The sequence below is a fragment of the Strongylocentrotus purpuratus genome, unplaced genomic scaffold (genome assembly GCF_000002235.5).
Source record: "Strongylocentrotus purpuratus isolate Spur 01 unplaced genomic scaffold, Spur_5.0 spur5_scaffold_1, whole genome shotgun sequence".
Taxonomy (NCBI): domain Eukaryota; kingdom Metazoa; phylum Echinodermata; class Echinoidea; order Camarodonta; family Strongylocentrotidae; genus Strongylocentrotus; species Strongylocentrotus purpuratus.
Window position 1 is genome coordinate 36,999,031 of NW_022145594.1, and position 19,035 is coordinate 37,018,065.

Below are 19,035 nucleotides of genomic sequence, written 5' to 3' on the forward strand. Positions count from 1 at the left end.
CATCTTGACCCCCTCCTGTACTTCCAATTTTTTTCAAACACTGAACTTTCAAGTATTAATTTTTGACTTTTAGTTTTAGGTTTACCAGAGTCTGTTATATCCCCTGTTTTCAATTTGCAGGTGTTGGTATGATCCGTTATGTTGCTTCCAATCCTTATTGGTTGACATGTTAGCTAGTGATCATTTAAATCATTTAGATCATTTCTTTTTCTTCCAGATTTTATCCTTTTCATTTTAATAACAACCTCTCTTTCTTTTTGAATCACTTCAAGAAGTTTATTTTCAACCGTTATATCCTCATTTGTCCCCATCTCTCCTGACATTGCTGTATAGTTTGATGGGGAATCTGGAGAGAAGATGAAGAGAGTGTGTGCATCGTTCTGTCAGAACCAGAGTATAGCCATGGAGCATCTCAAGCAGCTCATCAGGAAGGAGAAAGAGAAGGAGAAGGACAAGAAGGAAGGATCTGTATCAAGATTCATGGATGTGAGTTCAAAATCGCTTACTTTAATTTTGTACAGGTGACAGAAATTGGATTAAATACCGCTGCCAATCTCTATTTCCTGTGATTGTAGCAATTTGCAGCGAATAAAAATGGGTAGGAGCATTTTGCAGTCAAAGTGCTGGAAAGACCTCTAGTAGCTTTGGTTGAAACAACAATCAAGCAAAAATAAGATAATTATTTCCATTTTCTTCAAATGGTCTATCTGTATTAGTTTGAGTACAATGAAACCTGTATAATTATGAAGACCGCTCAATGGACATGAAAAGTGGTCTTTATTGGCAAACGGTCTTTGCGTGAAAATTGTAGGTAGTCTGTTTCGGAAGCTGCAGGGATACTATAAAACCTGCCTTACCTACATGCACAACCAGGTTTAACAACATTTAGAGAGAGCGTGAGTGAGAGAGAGAGAGAGAGAGAGAGAGGGGGTGGGGAGAGGATCAAGATTGGCTAATAGGCTTCTTATAATACATTATTAATATAATATATATATATAATCGGTATGTTATTATTTTTATGCCTCCGTCCGTCCCATTCTCGTGATTGCGTTATCTCAAGAACCGATTAATGGATTCCCGCCAAACTTTGTTAATGTATGTATCTTGTAGAGCCAATGAACTGATTATATTTTGGGGTCTCAAGGTCAAAGGTCAGAGGTCATGGGGCTCATTATTTATGCAAAAATAGCTTGTGATCACATTATCATTAGAACCGATGGACAGATTACCATCAAACTCAGGACATGTATGTATATTGCAAAGCTAATGTTCTGATTAGAGTTTGGGGTCATGAGGTCAAAGGTCAAAGTCATGGGCTCATTATATATGTAAAAATAGCATATTGCTCCGATTGTCTCATTTTCGCTCGCTGGAACATTGCCAGCACAAACCACTGACCTCTACCTCCTGGATGGATCATCGCCCATTCCCATTCACTATACGTTACATACTAAAAGGCTGTATTGTCTGACCGTTCATGAATATTCATGTTTTTACTTACCTCGGCAAAATGTTTGCTGTTACTAAATGGACAAAATTACGGTGGGGGGGGGGGTGGGGGGTTGGATGAAATGGACATAATGAACCAAGCAGAAGTGAGCTATGATAATTCATGCTTCTTATCCCTCGTGTGCTTGACCTATAATCTTAAAATCGCTTGGCAAACTGAGTCCAAAGTTCGACTTGTTTCACATGTGTATTATAGGCAATGACGAGCTTGCAATCTATTTTGATCAAATTACGGTGGGTGAACTTTCAAAAGTCAATGGGACATGAGGGTTCCAATGAAAGAGCTAGTGATAACGTAAGTCGGGGTGGATGTGCTTTTCGTTTAAACAAAAAATAAATTGTTAACGATTTTGGTACAATTCCATAGGTTAACATGTATGGCTGCTGACTCTGACGATAGGGGGCGTTGTGAGATGAGACTAAACGGAGCTATATGCTTGTAAACGCATTATCATTAAAACCGACAGATATACCCAGAACATGTTTTTTTTAAAAGGTTGTAATCACGATATTCTAAGAACCTGTTAAAGGGATAGTTGACTTTTGTTGCAGAGGGCGCTACACTAAACATTTTTTTCTGAGATAATGTGAGATCTTGTTTTATATTGCTTATTTTGATAATTTATTGTTAGGTGAATTTCTTGTCATGTGAAATTATGAGGAAGGAAATAAAATATCATTTAAAAAATAAAAAATAAATAATGGAAAACTGAGTGTCAAATTTGAAAGAATAGACCATTTAAATGACAAAATCATCTTTGTTTGATCAAAATCAGTTCAGAGACGGCTGAAATATCCATAAATATAACCATTTTTAATATTTGTGGTGCCCCACAATTATTCAGTAATTTTGAACCAGCTGTTGAAAACGAGATAGCGCCTTATACGTTTTATTCCAGCCAATGCCAATATCGGCTTTTTGTTGGCTTTTTTGTGTTGGTTATAATATGCACAACCAGCCGGCCCATGTCTTGTTATTATTAATTATTTAATTAATTAACCGTCACCATATTTGTATTAAAGTGGAGCTGAATTGGTATGATCATGCTCAATCTAAATTCACACATTTTGGGGGCTAAAATTACCTTCATAGCAATTTTAGGTTCTAAAAGGGCACTAGAAATGTCATATATAAGAATAGGAGCAATAACCATGCACTTTGAAGGCATTTGCGGTCTTTAACAAGAACTCAACTATCCCTTCAATGGATTTCAATCAAACTTGAATTTCAAAAATTGCTTCTGTTTTGGTTTGTAAAATCGCTCTATGGTGGAGGCATCATTTTCGACTGCACGCACTCGAAGATCCATCTAGTTTTCTTATATGTTTCTTATGTTTTGTATTTGTTGTAGGAAGCTGAACGGAACCCACTATGTAGAAGGCTATCACTGTCAGGCATTGTAGCAACAGGATACCAACGAGTGACAAATTACCCTCTATTCATTGAGAATCTACTCAAGTACACACCTGGTAAGTACCCAGACTAGCTAAATGATAACTCCATTAATAATGATAATTATGATAATAATATTAATTTTGATAATAATAAAAAAGAAGGAGGAGGAGGAGGAGGGGAGGAAAAGGAGGAGGATAATTCATCAAAATCTTCCCTGTCATCATCGTTGCAAGAATTTGTGTTGTATGTATTTGTCTCTTTATACTTAAACCATCCCTCTTTCTCTCCTTAGCCAAAATGTCTTGGTATGAGCGATTTGGACGTGCCTGGGAGAAGAGCAGGGAGATTCTATCCTACATGTATTACTGACCAATGAATTTCGACAATAGATTCATGCAAAAATGTAATTACAACCAATTGTTTTGTGTGTCCTCCAAAGCCAAGTTCCGAGTATGAGTGATTTGAACATGCCCCAGAGAAGAGCAGGGAGATTCTGTCTTATTTTTTATATTCAATGAAATAAAACCATAAATACATCAAATGTCTCTTAATTGCACCGTTTCTCCTTCTCTCCAAAGCCAAAAGTCCCGAGTACGAGCGACTTGGACGTGCTTTGGAGAAGAGCAAGGAGATCCTATCCTATGTCAACCAAGCAGTCAAGGAATGTGAGAACCGGTGGCGTCTTATCGACTACAACACCAGGATGGACAGAACGCCACTGGACAAGTCCAACAATCCTCTCGTCATGGATTACAAGAACATCAACCTGACACTACATAAGATGATCCATGATGGCGTACTGACGTGGAAAGTCAATAGGAATAAAAGTATAGGTAGGTAGTAAGTGATTTTTTTCAAAGCCTGTCTGCACTAGTTTGGCCAGCAGGGATTAGACCTCCCTGCATGGTCACTGACAGGAGGTTATCTCATCAAATCAGCTCTCAATTAACATAAGAAAAAGGAGATCATGGGGGACCAATGGGTACCGCTTATGCATTGTTTGCTATATAAAGGGCGCAAGTAGCTACAAGTAGTGCAGTCCCGCTTTAAAGGTTTGTATGATATCAGGAATAATGGCGGTAATACACATTTTATCTTTATTTTATCTTTGCTCTTGCAGATACCACAATCTATGTAAATATGTTTGATTTCAAGATCATTCAGACAAAGAATGTTTAAGGCCATTGATTTGTTTTCGTAATATCTATACGAAATACATACGAGAAGAAAAATCAATGGTATGCTGAAAAGTTTTGTCTTTCCCTTTATTCAAGCTAGTAATATGAATCCTTCAGGACTTTTTGTAAGAAGTGGGAGTGCTCACATTTAAATCGTTGCATTGGTTTCTTTGCTTTCTTTGCTTTCACACAGAGGTACAAGTGCTATTACTAGAGGAGCTGATTGTTCTGCTGTCAAAGCAAGATGAGAAGTTGGTGTTAAAGCTCCATTCTACGACAAACCAAGCTAGGGAAGAATTGAAGACCCACAGTCCTATTATCAAGCTCAGCACAGTCCTGTGCAGACCGGTGTCCACAAGTGAGTATCTTTTGATATCATTTCCTGTCCCTATCTAACCTTCTATCCTTCTATCAATTAATCAATCTGTCTGACTATCTTTCAATCTACCTGTCTATCTGTCTATCTTCTATCTATCTATCTGTTTATCTTCTATCTATCTACTTGTCTATCTATCTATCTTTCTGTCTATCTATCTGTCTATCTTCTATCTATCTTTCTGTCTAATAGCTTTGAGTCTGTTGGGGTGATAATGCAATGGACCATAAGACACAGGTCCTCTCTTCTGTCTGTGCCCTGCCTTAACTTGTAATGCAATTTTGAACTCTCCATCTCACTCCCCAGATAAGAAAGCCTTCTTCCTTGTCAGTACCTCATCAGCGGCCTGTCCTCAGATCTACGAGCTCTGCACCAACTCGTCTCAGGAGAGACAGTCCTGGATGGACGTCATCCTATCCACGCAGGATGTGGAGCGGAAGTCCTAGATGGGCATCTTTTTCTCCATCTCTAATCACATCTCTCTTCTCCTCTTATCCCCAGATAAGAAAGCCTTCTTCCTTATCAATACCTCATCGGCGGCTGGTCCTCAGATCTACGAGCTCTGCACCAACACTTCTCAGGAGAGACAGTCCTGGATTGTTGTCATCCTCTCCACGCAGGAAGTGCAGCGGAAGCAGGCCAAGGGATGGCGCCGTAACGCCAAGATAGCGGCCAACCCCAGACCTCTACCACAAGAACGCCTACCTGTCTATGAGGAGAGCTCAAAGATGTGAGTAGACTTCACTTTTTGTATTTATCTTTTTGGTGCAATCCACTTTAATCTGCCGTTTTCTTTTTAGCCACACTTTTCTTTAAACTTTTAAGTCTGACTTGAATTTAGTTTTAGTGTGTTTTAAATTTTGTTTGATTTTATGGATTTTATGTAGGTTGTCTTTTCAAACTAAAATGTGCTCTGTGTTAACGTACCTAACATATCTAGTAGTTAATACCTGCGTGTTATGTATATGTTTTTACTAGGGACTACCCTGTATTTTAAAGAAGTCTAATTAAATAAATAAATAAATAAATAAGTACGAGCCAGAAACTCCCATGTGTGATGATGTGATGCCCTCTTTTGGGAAGAAAAAAGGAAACATTTCTTTCGATTTCGCCACATTTCCTTTTTGTATTTCCTAATCTGTGGTATACTTATAACTCAGCCACACTGTCAAATTGATCCAGTTAGACTCTAAACCCACTGATTGTTGGTCGTAGGCATATCGTCGCCTGGCTAGCAGATGGGCGTTAGCCCGAAATTCAGGTAAAAAATGAAGGGCGTTAGCACTAAATTGCCTCAAACTTTTATAAAACTGACTTAATTTTCCAAACAAAATTTGTTGCCCTGTTCTACCAAAACATTTATATTAGTCTTTTAACCCTATTTTAACTGGGCTATTTCAGACCAGGTTTTTACTGTGGGAGGGGGGGGGGGTCAATTTGACCCCCCCCCCCCCCTAAGATCGCCTCGAAAATTTGCATACATGTCAAGTAAAGTGTAAAGAATAATATTGTAATTTCAAATTTTTGAAAAATTCACTCATTTGCATATTTATGGTAATTTATGCAAATAAGGTCATACAATTCACATTTCTGCCCATAAATCATACATTATTCATATTTATGCATTCTTTTTCATTACATATATTGGTTAGACCATTTGGAATAATAATACAACACAAAAAAATGGAAGAGCCAGGTTATTCCTTATGTTATCTCATGTTTTGATAATTTATTATGTATTTCTTTGTTTTTTAACTTATGTATTTTATTGTTTTTGTTATTTTATTTCATTTATATCCACAATTCAACTATTTTGACCCCAAAACAAACACCTAAACTTTAAACAAGACTAAATAACCAATGTTTTATCTCTTTTTAGGAAAAATGACATTTCCATACGTTTTGTACACAAAAATGAGTGATTTTCGGGCTGATACGCAAAGACAAAAGGTCACGTGACTTTGTAACTACCGGTATAAGTCTGATTTTCGAGAAGAAAAAAAAGTTTTAAAAGATGCGTACGACTCGAAAGAAAAAAGTCATGAAAGGAAAATGTTATATCTGCCGCGGTTTCGAGGTAGTCGCGAAATTTCGACGGGAGGGGGGGGTCAAATTGACCCCCCCCCCCCCCCCCCCAGCTAACATAGGGTTAAGTTTCAAATCAATTTTCGGGACGGAAAGCAGTTTAAATATAAAACAAATCTGTAAATACCAATAATTCTAAAGGTAGTTTTCGAGTCGCTCGCGCGCTAACACCTTCTGCCAACCGGTCGACGATATATGTAGTTTTTTTTTTTTTGGGGGGGGGGGTCTGTTGTCAGTCTGTTATCGCTCTTTTTGGAGTGACTAAAGTATTACTCACATTGTGTCATCAACTAATGTTCGTCGCCCTAAAACTCAAATATTCGATGGTAAGAAGTCTCTGTAAAAAGTGTTTTAGACTGTCCTTGCGTGGCCTATAGGATGAGTAGATAAAGACACACCCTCCTACTCACAGCAAACACATGTGTGAGAGATAGTTTTGGGGGTCTAGTGAAACTATGCTCACATAAGTTCTGTGCATTTGATTCTTCTCATTATTATCTTCCTCATGAAAATAGCCTGAAAATCCATACAGTGTTTCATGTATACCAATAATTTGTATCCAGTCAGCCAGAAGGTCACTTTACAGCCCTCTTGCAGGCAACCAATGCATTATGATCTATTGATAATAACCCATTGACTACTGCATTGTGAAAGTCCCATAGGCTCAATACAGGGACCACCAGGTTCCCGTATGCAAAGGGGATGTGATATCAGATGATATAATGGTTGTCTTTTTGTTTACAGTGACGAGAAGCCGGAGATCAACGGCCCACCGGAGGTGGTCAACTATGTGGCCCTCGCTCCCCAAGCAGAAGTGGTCAGTCTGACCAACAGCTCAGGTCAGTAGCTCCAAGATAACAGTAACAAAATTAGAGTCTAAAGTGTTGTTGGTTCTTCTGATAATGTATAAACATTTCAGGCCTGTCCAAATAAAAGGGTTTAAAGGGAGTGGGTCGTCAGTTTCCATGTGCAGAAGGTCATAATTCGCTGACACCAGACTTGGTGAAAATACCTGCACAAATAGACAGGGAGCCAGGGGGGGGGGGGTCAACCTAGCTGGAAAGGAAACCAATTTTCATGTCCACAGATGTTAAGATCACATAGCTCCATATAACGAATTGACCGCCTGGCATGTTCTAAGTGGTGGATGTGGCCAGGGCGACGCCCCCTCCAAAACAAAGCGGCCTTTTGATGACAAAATAGCATTTTGTAAATAATATTTTAAGGGAACGTTGAACCACCATGATGTTGGTGTCATATGAAAGAAAATTAAATTATCTACATTTTGATACCTATTTCAACGATATTAGGATTAATTAACATCGCAAATTTAAGTAAAAAACATGATTTTGGGTGATTTTTTTCGAAATATTGAATTTTATCAAAAAAGATTATTTTCCATATATCAAACTGCTTCCAACGCGCCTGGTGGAGGGTGTCTGTCAGACTTCCCTAAAATACCCCCAACCCCAATATTGAGCTACATCAGCTGGAAAGGAAACCCAAATGGAACCCATATGAAAATACTCGCCACAGTCCAAAGACACACTTATGGCCATTGCCAGACGATTTAAATGGTTGGAGTGACTGCCAGACGCCTATTGATGCTAGATATAGATTGTGGAGAGAAACCTTGCGGGACTAATGTGAAAGGCATATTGTACTTAGGTTTAAACGTCCCTTTCCTGCACTCCTATCAGCTGATCTAGCTCAATATTGGGGTTGGGGTATTTTAGGGACGTCTGACAGACACGCCCACCAGGCGCACCGGAAGCAGTTTGGGATTGGGGAGGGGGCAAAAATTCCAGGGGGCTCACATTTCAGGGGCAGTGGCAAAATGAGCAAAATGTTTTTTTTTGTTTGGGGGGGGGCAGAAGAAAAATTTGCATCGTCACCACTCTTACATATTACATGCAGGCCCGGCAGAATGTTTTTCAAAGTGGAGTATCAACGATCAGGCGAGTGGAGCGTAAATTGGAGTGGGGTCCAGGATCTTTGCCCCGACAGGGTCAAGGGGCGAAGCCCCCGGAAGCTGCAAGGGTTTTAGGCATTAAATTACGGTCAGATAAGCATATTAAGATACCTTATTTGTGACACTGGCAGGTCACTAATTAAAGTAGGGTCCAGGGTCCTGTTTCCCATGAAGCTCGGGGCTTAAGGCATTTAATTATGGTCAGATGAGCATTCAGGGGCCCGTCTTAGGGCCCCTGGTGAGGTCCAGGGTGCAGAGCCCCCGGAAGCTTAGGGGTTTTATGTATTTAATTACGGTCAGAAGAGCATCCAGTGGCACGTTAGGGCCCTTGGTGGGAGGGGGCGATGGGGGGGGGCAACTGCCAATGTCCACATTTCCTGAAACATCCCAGAGTACAGAAGAAGAACTTATCAATTGCACTCAGCGCTCGAAATCCTTTGATCTTTCTGCACTACTAAGTGTCTAATCACTTTTGTCAAGTTAATATATCGAGATACTGGCCAAAATCAGAGGAATATCTACAATAAAGCACCTTTTTGGCTCAAAATTTATATTTCACACACTACATCAATCATTGAAATTGATAGCAATAACCTGACCGTAATTAAATGTCTAAATCATTAAACCCTTGAGCTTTCAAGGGCTCTGCTCTTAGCTATTCCCTACCATGCAACTACCGGTACCCTAAAGCAACCCTTGCATGTATGCATGCTCATCTGATCATACTACGTCTCAAATCCCTGAGCGAGCTATACCAAGGGTTCTGCCCCCTACTCGGGCCTATACGTACCAAGGACACCTAATTAAAGCAACATGGATACCCGACAAAACAACTGCATGAGCTTCCACTGGCTTAATTACCCCCTGAACACTACCAATTATGGTCCTAAAGCTGACCCCTGGTACCCATTTGACTGTAATTTAATGCCCCGAATCCCTGAGCTTCACGGGGCTCCGCCCCCTGAACCCCAATCTTCTGAATGGAATCCGGACATCTCTAGAAATCAGCACTATTGACTAGAGCTGGTCTGTCTATCGTACGTCGTGCATTTTAGTTCAGCTTTAAGAGGTCTTTATTTAATTGATTTTTAAAGGCTACGTGTGTATTTGAGTTTTTGGGTGGGAAGGGTAGGTTGTTCCAATCTTTGAGTGTGTGAGGGAGGAAGCTGTTAAGGTATGCTTTAGTCCTCTTATGGGTCGTGTTGACTGTTTTACGTATGGTGGGATATTGACTGCCGCTTCTTGATGAATAGCTATATAGAGTACCGGTATGGAGAGTCTGCTAACTTTCCTCCACTCTTGAAGAGGGAGCCAGTTCACTGAATTCATATGGTCATTCACTCCTGTAATTCGGCGGTAGTCATTGACGACAAACCGTGCTGCCCGTCTTTGGACCATCTCTATCTTATTTATGAGGTTAGATTGATAAGATTGATAAGGGTCCCATACATACGATACCAATAAGTGTCTTGTTGTGTCACAAAACAATAAAGCATCACAATATTATATGCACATCTGACGGTAACAAATGCCTAAAACCCCTGAGCTTTCGAGGGATCCTCCCCCTATATTTAGCAAAAGCCCTATAGCTAACGCGAGCTACTGAATGTCCATCTAACTGTAATGCACTTGGACCCCACGCCAAATCACTTTCTACCTAATGGTAATTACTCAGTACAATGCAGGGGCGGCGATTTCTTTTCATGACCGGGAGGGACGAAGTGAGGGGGACGAGGGAGCATTATAGTGACCGAGAGGTGCAAGGTGACGGAAGTGACTACCCCCTCACATGTTTTTGGAGTTTTGTTGTATTAAAAAATTACATTCCTTAATTAGCAAAACTATATTATCAAAACAGAATACAGATTTTCTACAATATTTCTTTGTACATTTTGACGGATATTATGCGAGGGTGCGTAATGACTGAGCAACAAGATTTTTTGCATTGAAACCCAACGTTTTCTTCAGCACTACCATGCAAGGCACCTTTTAGATTTTCCCATTCATCTTCAACTGAGGGACCCTCTGGAAATTCTTTAGAGGACAGCCGGGATTGGACACCAGATACATACACTAATGCATTCTGTTTCAGCTTTGCATTATCTATTCTCGGCACTTTGGAGCTCCCTCGCATCTTCTTCAGGTTCAGCTGCACTGTCATCATCACCAAGTTGTGATCCGAGTCACAGTCTGCGCCTGGATATGCCAGGGACTTTTTCACACTATTTTTGTAACGCTGGTTCACAAGAATATAGTCAATCTGATAGCGTGCAGTATCCCCAGGTGCTTTCCATGTATAGCGACGTGTATAGCGAGGATGCTGTTCAAAGAGAGTGTTGATAACCACCAGTTTTCTCCTCTTGCAAAACTGCACTAGCATATTTCCCCTATGGTTTTGCCTGCCGAGACCCCACTCATCAACGGCATCATCGTGTTTGTGTGAGCTTCCGACAACAGCATTCCAGTCACCGAGAAGAATACGGTAGTCATTTCCTTTTTCCAGTTCCTCATCGATCATATCGTAAATATCCTCCACATCTTTGTCCTCATAGTCACTTGGAGGCATGTACACCACCAACACAACGATGTCAACTGGTGATCCCTTTATTCTGACTGCTAGCGGTCTATCGCTTACAGCCTTAATCCTACATACATTTTTTGCTGTTTGCTTGTCCAGCAAAAGAGCAACACCACGTTGTCTTACTTTCCCTTCAGAGTATATCACTTTGAATTCATCACTCATTAAGTCACCACTGTCAAGCCATCTAATCTCAGTCAGAGCAAGCAGGTTCATGTTATAACGTTGCATCTCACGTTTGATAGTTTCTATCTTGTCGTCTCTTATTGTTCTAGTATTCCATGTGCCAACATGCAAGTGAGGACTTTGTTGGATGACGACCTGACCATCCTCACTGCTGGTCCTGCAGGACGCGACACACCGGCATCTAGTGTCCAGGGTCCCGATAACGTCTTTGGCTTGATTTGAATTGACAACTATCATATAATATATATTGGGTCATCCTGAGGATAATACTGCGGTGGGTTCCCGTTGCCTTCCGCAGGACCAATTTTCACCATGGCTGGACTCCACTAGAAGGTTTGCTTTCACTACAGCTGACGAGTACCCTCTACCCGGATCAGGATAGGCTATAGCCCCCGCTGAACATCATCCCAGTATTTCTATGGTCTCGGGGAATCGATTATCTGTATACAAATTTCTCCCAATCTTAAAAATGTTGTAGCTGAGGTTATGCTCTAAACAAGGAGTGACATTTATTTTTCATTTTGATGTCAAGATTATGACAAAATTTGTGGTCAAAGACAACGAGTCCAAATCAAACTTCAGTTTGTACATGCACTTTTGATGCCGGGCTAAAATGAATGCGATAGAATTTTAAATGTCCCGCAGAAGTTCTAAAGGTACCATGTCCCATTTTGCACCCAACACCAAATTCTGGAGAACTTTGCAGGAATTATTGATATTGTCACGTATGTCCTATCTGTGAAATTTAAACGTTAGCAGTGCCCTAGATTTCAAATTATCCAAGGAAATCCGTTTACTTTCTAGACTTTACTGTCAGACACTATTGAGTGACTGACTGGCTTTTTTTTGTCTGGTAATAACATACATAACATAGGCTTTAAAGGGTACATGAGCATTTGTCTACACCAATAACCCACTTCTTGTAATGGCCAAAAATAAAATGGTTGAATCTCTGCGCGGCACAATATAGGTAAAACATGACGGGGAGAGCATTTCATGAAAACAAATGAAATTGTGAAAATGCATTCTTCATTATATGTCAATTAGGGTCAAAGGTGCAACTGGTTATTTTGCAGGGTCAATGGTCATATTAATTGTCTCAATCTATCTTTCATAGATCCATAATGATCAATATGCTACACAGTTGAAACTTGACATATGGATAGACCATATAATGGGAGGAGCATTTTATTACAAATGAAATCGTGAAAATGCGTTCTTCATTCCGTAAATTAGAATACGTAGAAGTATAGTTAGAGTTGATTTTACCGTGATTGTTCTTGCTAATTTTCTCATGTTTTTTTATAGTTAAGAATGGTTTTGCTTTCTGTGGCAGGCCAGATTTATGTTTTTTCTGACGTATTTTTTGTGTTATTCTTGATCTTCATTATTAAAGATGATACTGATAGAAATGACGGAAACGACGACCAACTGACATCTCTCAAACATGATTCGGAGAGCAAGCGCGATGATATTTACTACGGTGGTCTTTCGGCACCGCCAGAGATCCTCGCTCGGGGGCCGAGAGCACAGCGAGCGTATGCCGAAGCAGCTCAAGCTGGCACGAAGAAAGTATTCAGAACGCGCCTGATGCTTGTGGGACAAGAACGTGTTGGAAAGACAAGTCTAAAGAAAAATCTTACAGGACAAGGGTAATCTCTTTATTATTCCTTTATCTATGTATTATGTATTTCTTCATTTCACTTTGAAGAACAAATAAAGACAAGTTTATTGACTTTACATTTTCTGTTCGGATGCATGACATTTTTTTTTAACATGATAAATGATCAGGTAACAAGATGATTTTTATCTGGTTTATTCTGTCATATCGATAATGAAAATAATTCCCTTTGTGATTACTTTTCCTTTTTTTCTTATTTTATCTTTTGTTGGTAATAGAATCATTTGTTATCAGTGAAAATATATATGTATTATATAGATGACCCGACACATGCTCCGGCGACGATTGCTCCGGTGACAAATGCTCCGCAATATTTGCTCCGACGTCAAATGTTCCGCCAACAGTTGCTCCGCTGACAATTGCTCCGCCTATATTTGCTCCGCCGACAGTTGCTCCACCGACAATTGCTCAGCCCCAAAAGTGCCCCGTAAAAATACAAATGCTCCAACATTGCTCCTCCCCAAAGTACCCCGTTGAAGACAAATGCTCCGCCGACGTATCAGGAGTGCCCGGCCGTAAAAGACAAATGCTCCCTTTTGGAGCGAAGAAAAAGAAAGAAAGAAAGGAAAAGAAAAGAAAAAAAAAAGAAAAGAAAAGAAAAGAAAAGAAAAAAAGAAAAATGGACAAAACAACATGGAGAAGAAAAAGGCAAGAAAAGAGGGGGGAAAAGGGTAAAGACAAGGGAAAAAGAACACAAAATAAAATATAGCAAGATTTAATATCCATATTTTTGCATTGGCCTATAAAATTGTGTCGGAACGGTGTCGGTATAATGATGTCGGTAAATTGTGACGGCGCACAGTGGGCCAGGGAGGGACCAAAGTGCGCCAAAACTCAATTTTTGTGATTTACTTTTTTCAATTTTTTTCTTGCCCAGTTAAAAGGTAACACATTGAGGAATACCTCAGTAAAATATTTAATTTCGGTATGCACAATAAGGGTATAAATTTACTCCTTCAAACAGCAAAATCCTACATATTCACAGTTTTAGTGCAAAAGTGACTTATTTTATAAATCTTTCAATTCAACATGAAGTTTTTAAGTTATTGATATGAAATTCATGACATTTTTATGTCGCAATATATGGGAGACTTCTTTATCTCCACAATTTATTTCATTAATTCACCAATTTGAGATTAACAAAGATTAAGTTATTTCAACTTCGAAATATTTATAATTCATCATTTATTTATCAGATTTTTTAAATTGTACTCGGATTTGTCTGATTTACCAAATTCAGCTCATTGAACGTTTTGAATACTTTGAGTATCGATTTTACTTTGGTGCTTCGGAATATAAGAGAGTATATATCATTATCATAAATATTATTATATGTATTGACTAGATGTTTCTGTGCTTTTATATTTTTAATTAATTGTAGGGTGATTAGTATATATCAATTATAGTTTGTAAATATGATATTGAATGTATTATTATCTAAGTATTGCGCTTAGAAACATTGTAATAAGCGCTATAGAAATATAATGTATTATTGTTATTATTATTATTATTGTTGTTGTCGTTGTTATTATAGTTATCATTGTAATTATTACTATTATTATAATCATCATATAATTATTTGCTTCAGATTTGATCAAAACGAGGAAATAACGGACGGTGTAGAAACAACAAACGCATATGACATTTGCATCGAGATTGCAAAGGCTGGCGAAAAAATGTGGTCCATTCACAAGAAAGGTCATGGGAATGAAGATACAAAAGGTTAGTAGAACTTTAACAAAGATTTTACCTTTACAATACAGAAAATGAAATTTTCTGCATAAGTATATCTTTAATTCTGACATTATGAATTTGTCAATCTGTTGCTGACAAATGAGGACGGGAAACACTTTGGCTGTGGTTTATAAATGTCTTTGACTATATTAATGTCACAGAAGGAAAATGCTGACAGAAAAGTACCACGTCCATCTTTCCCGTGTGACAAACCACCCATTAAAACCAAACATCCAACCATGTTGGCAATTTGAAAAGCTAAAGAATAAAAAAAGTGAGACAACCTTTTGGATTGAGAATAAAAAATGAAAAAATAATAGTCAATCACGGAAAAAGTAATACCACTTCCTATCCCCCCCCCCCCCCCTGGCACAACTACACTCCCCAAATATCCATTGAACTAACTGAATAAATAAGAAAAAATGATAACCCGAGTGAAATGAGACTAAGAAGCATAGAACTCATACAATCAAAATGGAATAACAGCCTTCATATATATACGGATTGCTCAAAATCCCCATCAGGCACAGCAGCTGCCTCCTTTTTTGTCCCACATTTTGCAATAAGGCAATCAAAACGTCTTACAGACCATACCTCAAGCTACCGAGCAGAGTTAGCAGCAATAACAATTGCCCTACTATGGGTTGAACAACTAAACCTGCACGCAGGGGTTGTGATATTCACAGACTCCCTCAGCGCACTCCTCTCAATGCAATCAATGAAAGGAGATAAGTCAGATAACTTCATAAACGGCATCAAGTATATATATACACAAGACTGGCATACAGAGGCATTCAAGTCCATCTAGAATGGATCCCCTCTCACTGTGGAATACAGGGAAACGAAATAGCGGACCTTCTCGCAAAACGAGCCCTAACTGAAGAGATACAAATAAATAACAAGTTATGCTTGTCTGAAATGAAAGCAGTATTAAAATAGAACTATACAAGAGTTGGGAAGAAAAATGGCAAAATTACAATAAAACAAACGTAAGACCTTTCAAACCAACAATTCAACATAACTTTGAGAGCACCCTTTTTAGAGACTGCGAAGTCACAATTCGCAGGCTCAGACTTTGCAACATAGGACTAAACGCAGACCCCTCAAAAGTATGGGTATCCCCAAAAAACCAACCTGGCCAGGCCAACACAAATTGTAAATACTGTAACACCCCTGAAACAATAACACACTATCTGATGGAATGTCCAAAATATACAATAGAAAGAGCAATGCTGATAATGGAAAGTGATATAACGAGCCCAATCGAAATAATGAAACTCCTAAAATCAACAGAAAGTGCGACCCAGAGAGCACTGATCCGCTTCGTTCGTAGAACGAGACGTTTTAAGTGTTCCTAATAGTTTTTTTTTTTTTTGCACATATCGCACGACAACCTAATGCCCTAAGATGTTTATACCTACTTTGATAGGAAAAATAAGGTTTTACAAAATGGAAAAATACTAGAAGAGAACAGGTAAGAAAGAGTAAAGACGGATTGAGGACGGTAAACCCCAAACAAGAGACTCTGGAGATCTACCCCAGAATCCTCTCACCGGCACCAGAGTTGCCTAGGCCAATGATGGCCGAGAAGATTGCGCAATGTACCGCGCCGGTCTGGCAGGAAGGTGCCAATTGCGGTGAGGGGTTTTCATGGACCAGTAGATCTGAGATTATATTATCCAAAAAAAAGAGAAGAGTATGAATTTACAAATAGTACCAACAAATAGAAGAAAAAAAAGAAATAAAGTGAAAGGCGTAAATATTCTAAAAAAGAATGAAACGCCGATAATACCAAAGAACAACAACAACATGAAATTCCAGGTATTGGCCTTGTTATTGCCATATCTCACGAATCAATAGAGATATGAGGCTCAAACTTAGGGAAAGTATGTATCACCAAAGGAAGACGATCTCATTAGATTTTTTGAGTAACTAGGTCAAAGGTCAAAGGTTACAGAGGTCAACTTGTGAATTCCAGCTATTAGCCTTGTTATTGCAAAATTCCTAGAACCACTAGGGATATCAGGCTCAACTTGTTTTTAACATGTATCACCATATGAAGACAATCTGATTAAATGTGGGAGTAACTAGGTCAAAGGTTAAAGGTCACAAAGGTCAACTTACAAAGTTCCAGCTATTAGCCTTGTTATTGCAAAATTTCTAGAACCACTAGAGATATCAGGCTCAAACTTGGTGATAATATGTATTACCATAGGAAGACAATCTGATCAGATTTCAGATTAAGAAGTCAAATGTCACGGGTCCATTTCTGAAATTACAGGTTTTTGCCTGCTATTGCGATATCTCAAGAACCGCAAGAGATTGGCATTTTGTCTACATTTTGATATGTCCCAAATCCATCCATTTTGTATACTGAATTTAGGGTGGAGGTAATAGGAGACGACGCATTTGTCTTGTTATTCTTATTATGGATAGTATGTTGTAAGAAGTCACCAAAAACATATCCTATTCAGCCATAAGTTTCGAAAAAAAGTCATATTTTAGTCCAGATGTGTATTAGAACAACTGAAGGAGTTGCCTCACATCACATCATATTTCTAGCGATCTGGTAATTTTAACTTACTATCCGTAAAGGCAGGATTGCACATCAAATTGTCCATTAAAATCATATAATTTTAATCAATTTGGAGTCATACAATATAATATTACAATGTAATAAATTATACGATTATAGTAGAATACGATATATGATAATTTACTTTCACAGAGGATGAATACATTAAAGCTGTAGCGGATAAAATAGCAAAGAGCCTGACCGTGACCCCACCACAGGTAATTATCATCTCTATACAGGTATTGTTTTTTCTGATTTGAGGTAAGCCAGTAAGGGAGAATGAATTGGCTATCGTACTTTTTAATCCAAATAAAAATCTCTATAAAAGTAAATGTAGTAGTGGGTTGTGATTATGATGGAGAGGTGAATTTCTGCCAGAAGAAAAAAAATGTAAATATTCAATGATCGTCCAAATGAATAAATAATGTCGACAATTGTGCTCAATGAATTTGATAGCAATATACCTGAGTAGTATTAAAGTGAAGAATGATAATTGTATGAACTATTCACAGACTCTAGCACATGTGTTAGCTGTTTATCTGCATCTAGTCTTAAGTACTTAGTCAATCATGCAATTAAACAATACATTGCAAAGTAAATGAATAAATAGTGGGATCGTCTCACCAACCACTTAACAAATGTAGTTCTAGTTGCTAATTGTGATACGGCTAGTGCAAGCTGCAAAATGACAATCTTGATACTGATTTATTTTGAGTACAGGATCAAGAAAGTTTTGAACCATACAGCAGAGGCTTGAATCCTGAAGAACCAGGTTTGTGTATATTTTTTTTTATTGATTGTTAGCTTTAATTTGTTTGTGTTGTTTGTTTGTTCTTTTTTCTAAGTCAATCCTTTTATCATCGTCCATAAGATATGAAGTACAAAAAAAAGTTAATGACAAATAATTATTTACTTGTTAAAGCTCCTTTTAAAGTGTTATCACATATATTTTGTCATAACTCAGTGCACAATTAAACTGCTATCAATTCTGACTTTTTAAATGTCTGTTACATGAAATATTCTCATAATACTAATGATAATGATAAAAATAGCCACATTTGTAGACCTATAAATAGAATAATAATAATGCACATGCTTCACTCCCTGAGGAGTATTCTGGCCAGGCGACATTTCATAAATGCACACTGGCCAATTCGACCACATTAACTTCCGCGTTCTCTGCAATAGTACATTTTGATTTTTCCAAACTGTGACAAATGGGGACAGAAAAACACTTTAAATCAAAACTAAATCATATATTTTCACTTAACTTTAGATTACAATTTTAAAGCACATAGTGTCTACACTTTATAAATGTCTTTTATTCTTATCGTTCTTCTTCTTAATATTATTGTTATTATTATCATTGTAATTATCATTATTATGTAGAGGTGTCGTGGTCGATTGGTTACGATGCATTGGCTCTCTTTTCTGTCCACCACTACTATATCTGGTCTACGGGCCTAGATCTCTGGATCTATCTGGATGTTAAAATCCTAGAGCAATTTCACGTCAGCATGTGCTACGACCTTGTCCGGCTTATGATCATACTTGTCTGTTGCTTCAAGTCCATTGTTGAAAACGATCCACTATTTGATTCTGGCTTCATTGTTGTGTCGTTTGAGGTACTCAACTTGCGACATTTTACTGCATTTACTGATCAGGTAACCCACTACCTCTTCCTTTGTTCCACAAATTCTGCGAGTGGGGACACATCGTGTATCTCAACTTTCGCCTTAAATGCATTTGTCCACAGTGCCTGATC

At 38.5% G+C, this 19,035-nt stretch overlaps 2 protein-coding genes across 2 annotated transcripts; both read left to right on the forward strand.

The window, feature by feature from the left end:
- The first annotated feature begins 338 nt into the window (after window positions 1-338).
- Window positions 339-5,178, forward strand: LOC587904 (rho guanine nucleotide exchange factor 11-like). Its single transcript, XM_011672493.2, has 5 exons — window positions 339-486; window positions 2,862-2,979; window positions 3,484-3,738; window positions 4,277-4,441; window positions 4,766-5,178. Exons 1-5 carry the CDS (start codon window positions 358-360, stop codon window positions 4,903-4,905), a joined length of 807 nt encoding a protein of 268 aa, XP_011670795.2. The 5' UTR covers window positions 339-357; the 3' UTR covers window positions 4,906-5,178.
- Window positions 4,906-18,080, forward strand: LOC105441410. Its single transcript, XM_030978755.1, has 6 exons — window positions 4,906-5,189; window positions 7,289-7,383; window positions 12,677-12,932; window positions 14,550-14,683; window positions 17,424-17,488; window positions 17,991-18,080. Exons 1-6 carry the CDS (start codon window positions 4,906-4,908, stop codon window positions 18,072-18,074), a joined length of 918 nt encoding a protein of 305 aa, XP_030834615.1. The 3' UTR covers window positions 18,075-18,080.
- The last annotated feature ends 955 nt before the right edge of the window (window positions 18,081-19,035 follow it).

Excerpts from the sequence above, each read along its gene's own strand:
- LOC587904 (XM_011672493.2), top strand. The coding sequence starts at position 358 with ATGAAGAGAGTGTGTGCATCGTTCTGTCAGAACCAGAGTATAGCCATG. Across the intron at positions 487-2,861 it reads CTGTATCAAGATTCATGGAT|GAAGCTGAACGGAACCCACT; the intron begins GTGAGTTCAAAA and ends TATTTGTTGTAG. Across the intron at positions 2,980-3,483 it reads TCTACTCAAGTACACACCTG|CCAAAAGTCCCGAGTACGAG; the intron begins GTAAGTACCCAG and ends TTCTCTCCAAAG.
- LOC105441410 (XM_030978755.1), top strand. The coding sequence starts at position 4,906 with ATGGGCATCTTTTTCTCCATCTCTAATCACATCTCTCTTCTCCTCTTA. Across the intron at positions 14,684-17,423 it reads TGGGAATGAAGATACAAAAG|AGGATGAATACATTAAAGCT; the intron begins GTTAGTAGAACT and ends TTACTTTCACAG. Across the intron at positions 17,489-17,990 it reads TGACCGTGACCCCACCACAG|GATCAAGAAAGTTTTGAACC; the intron begins GTAATTATCATC and ends TTTTGAGTACAG.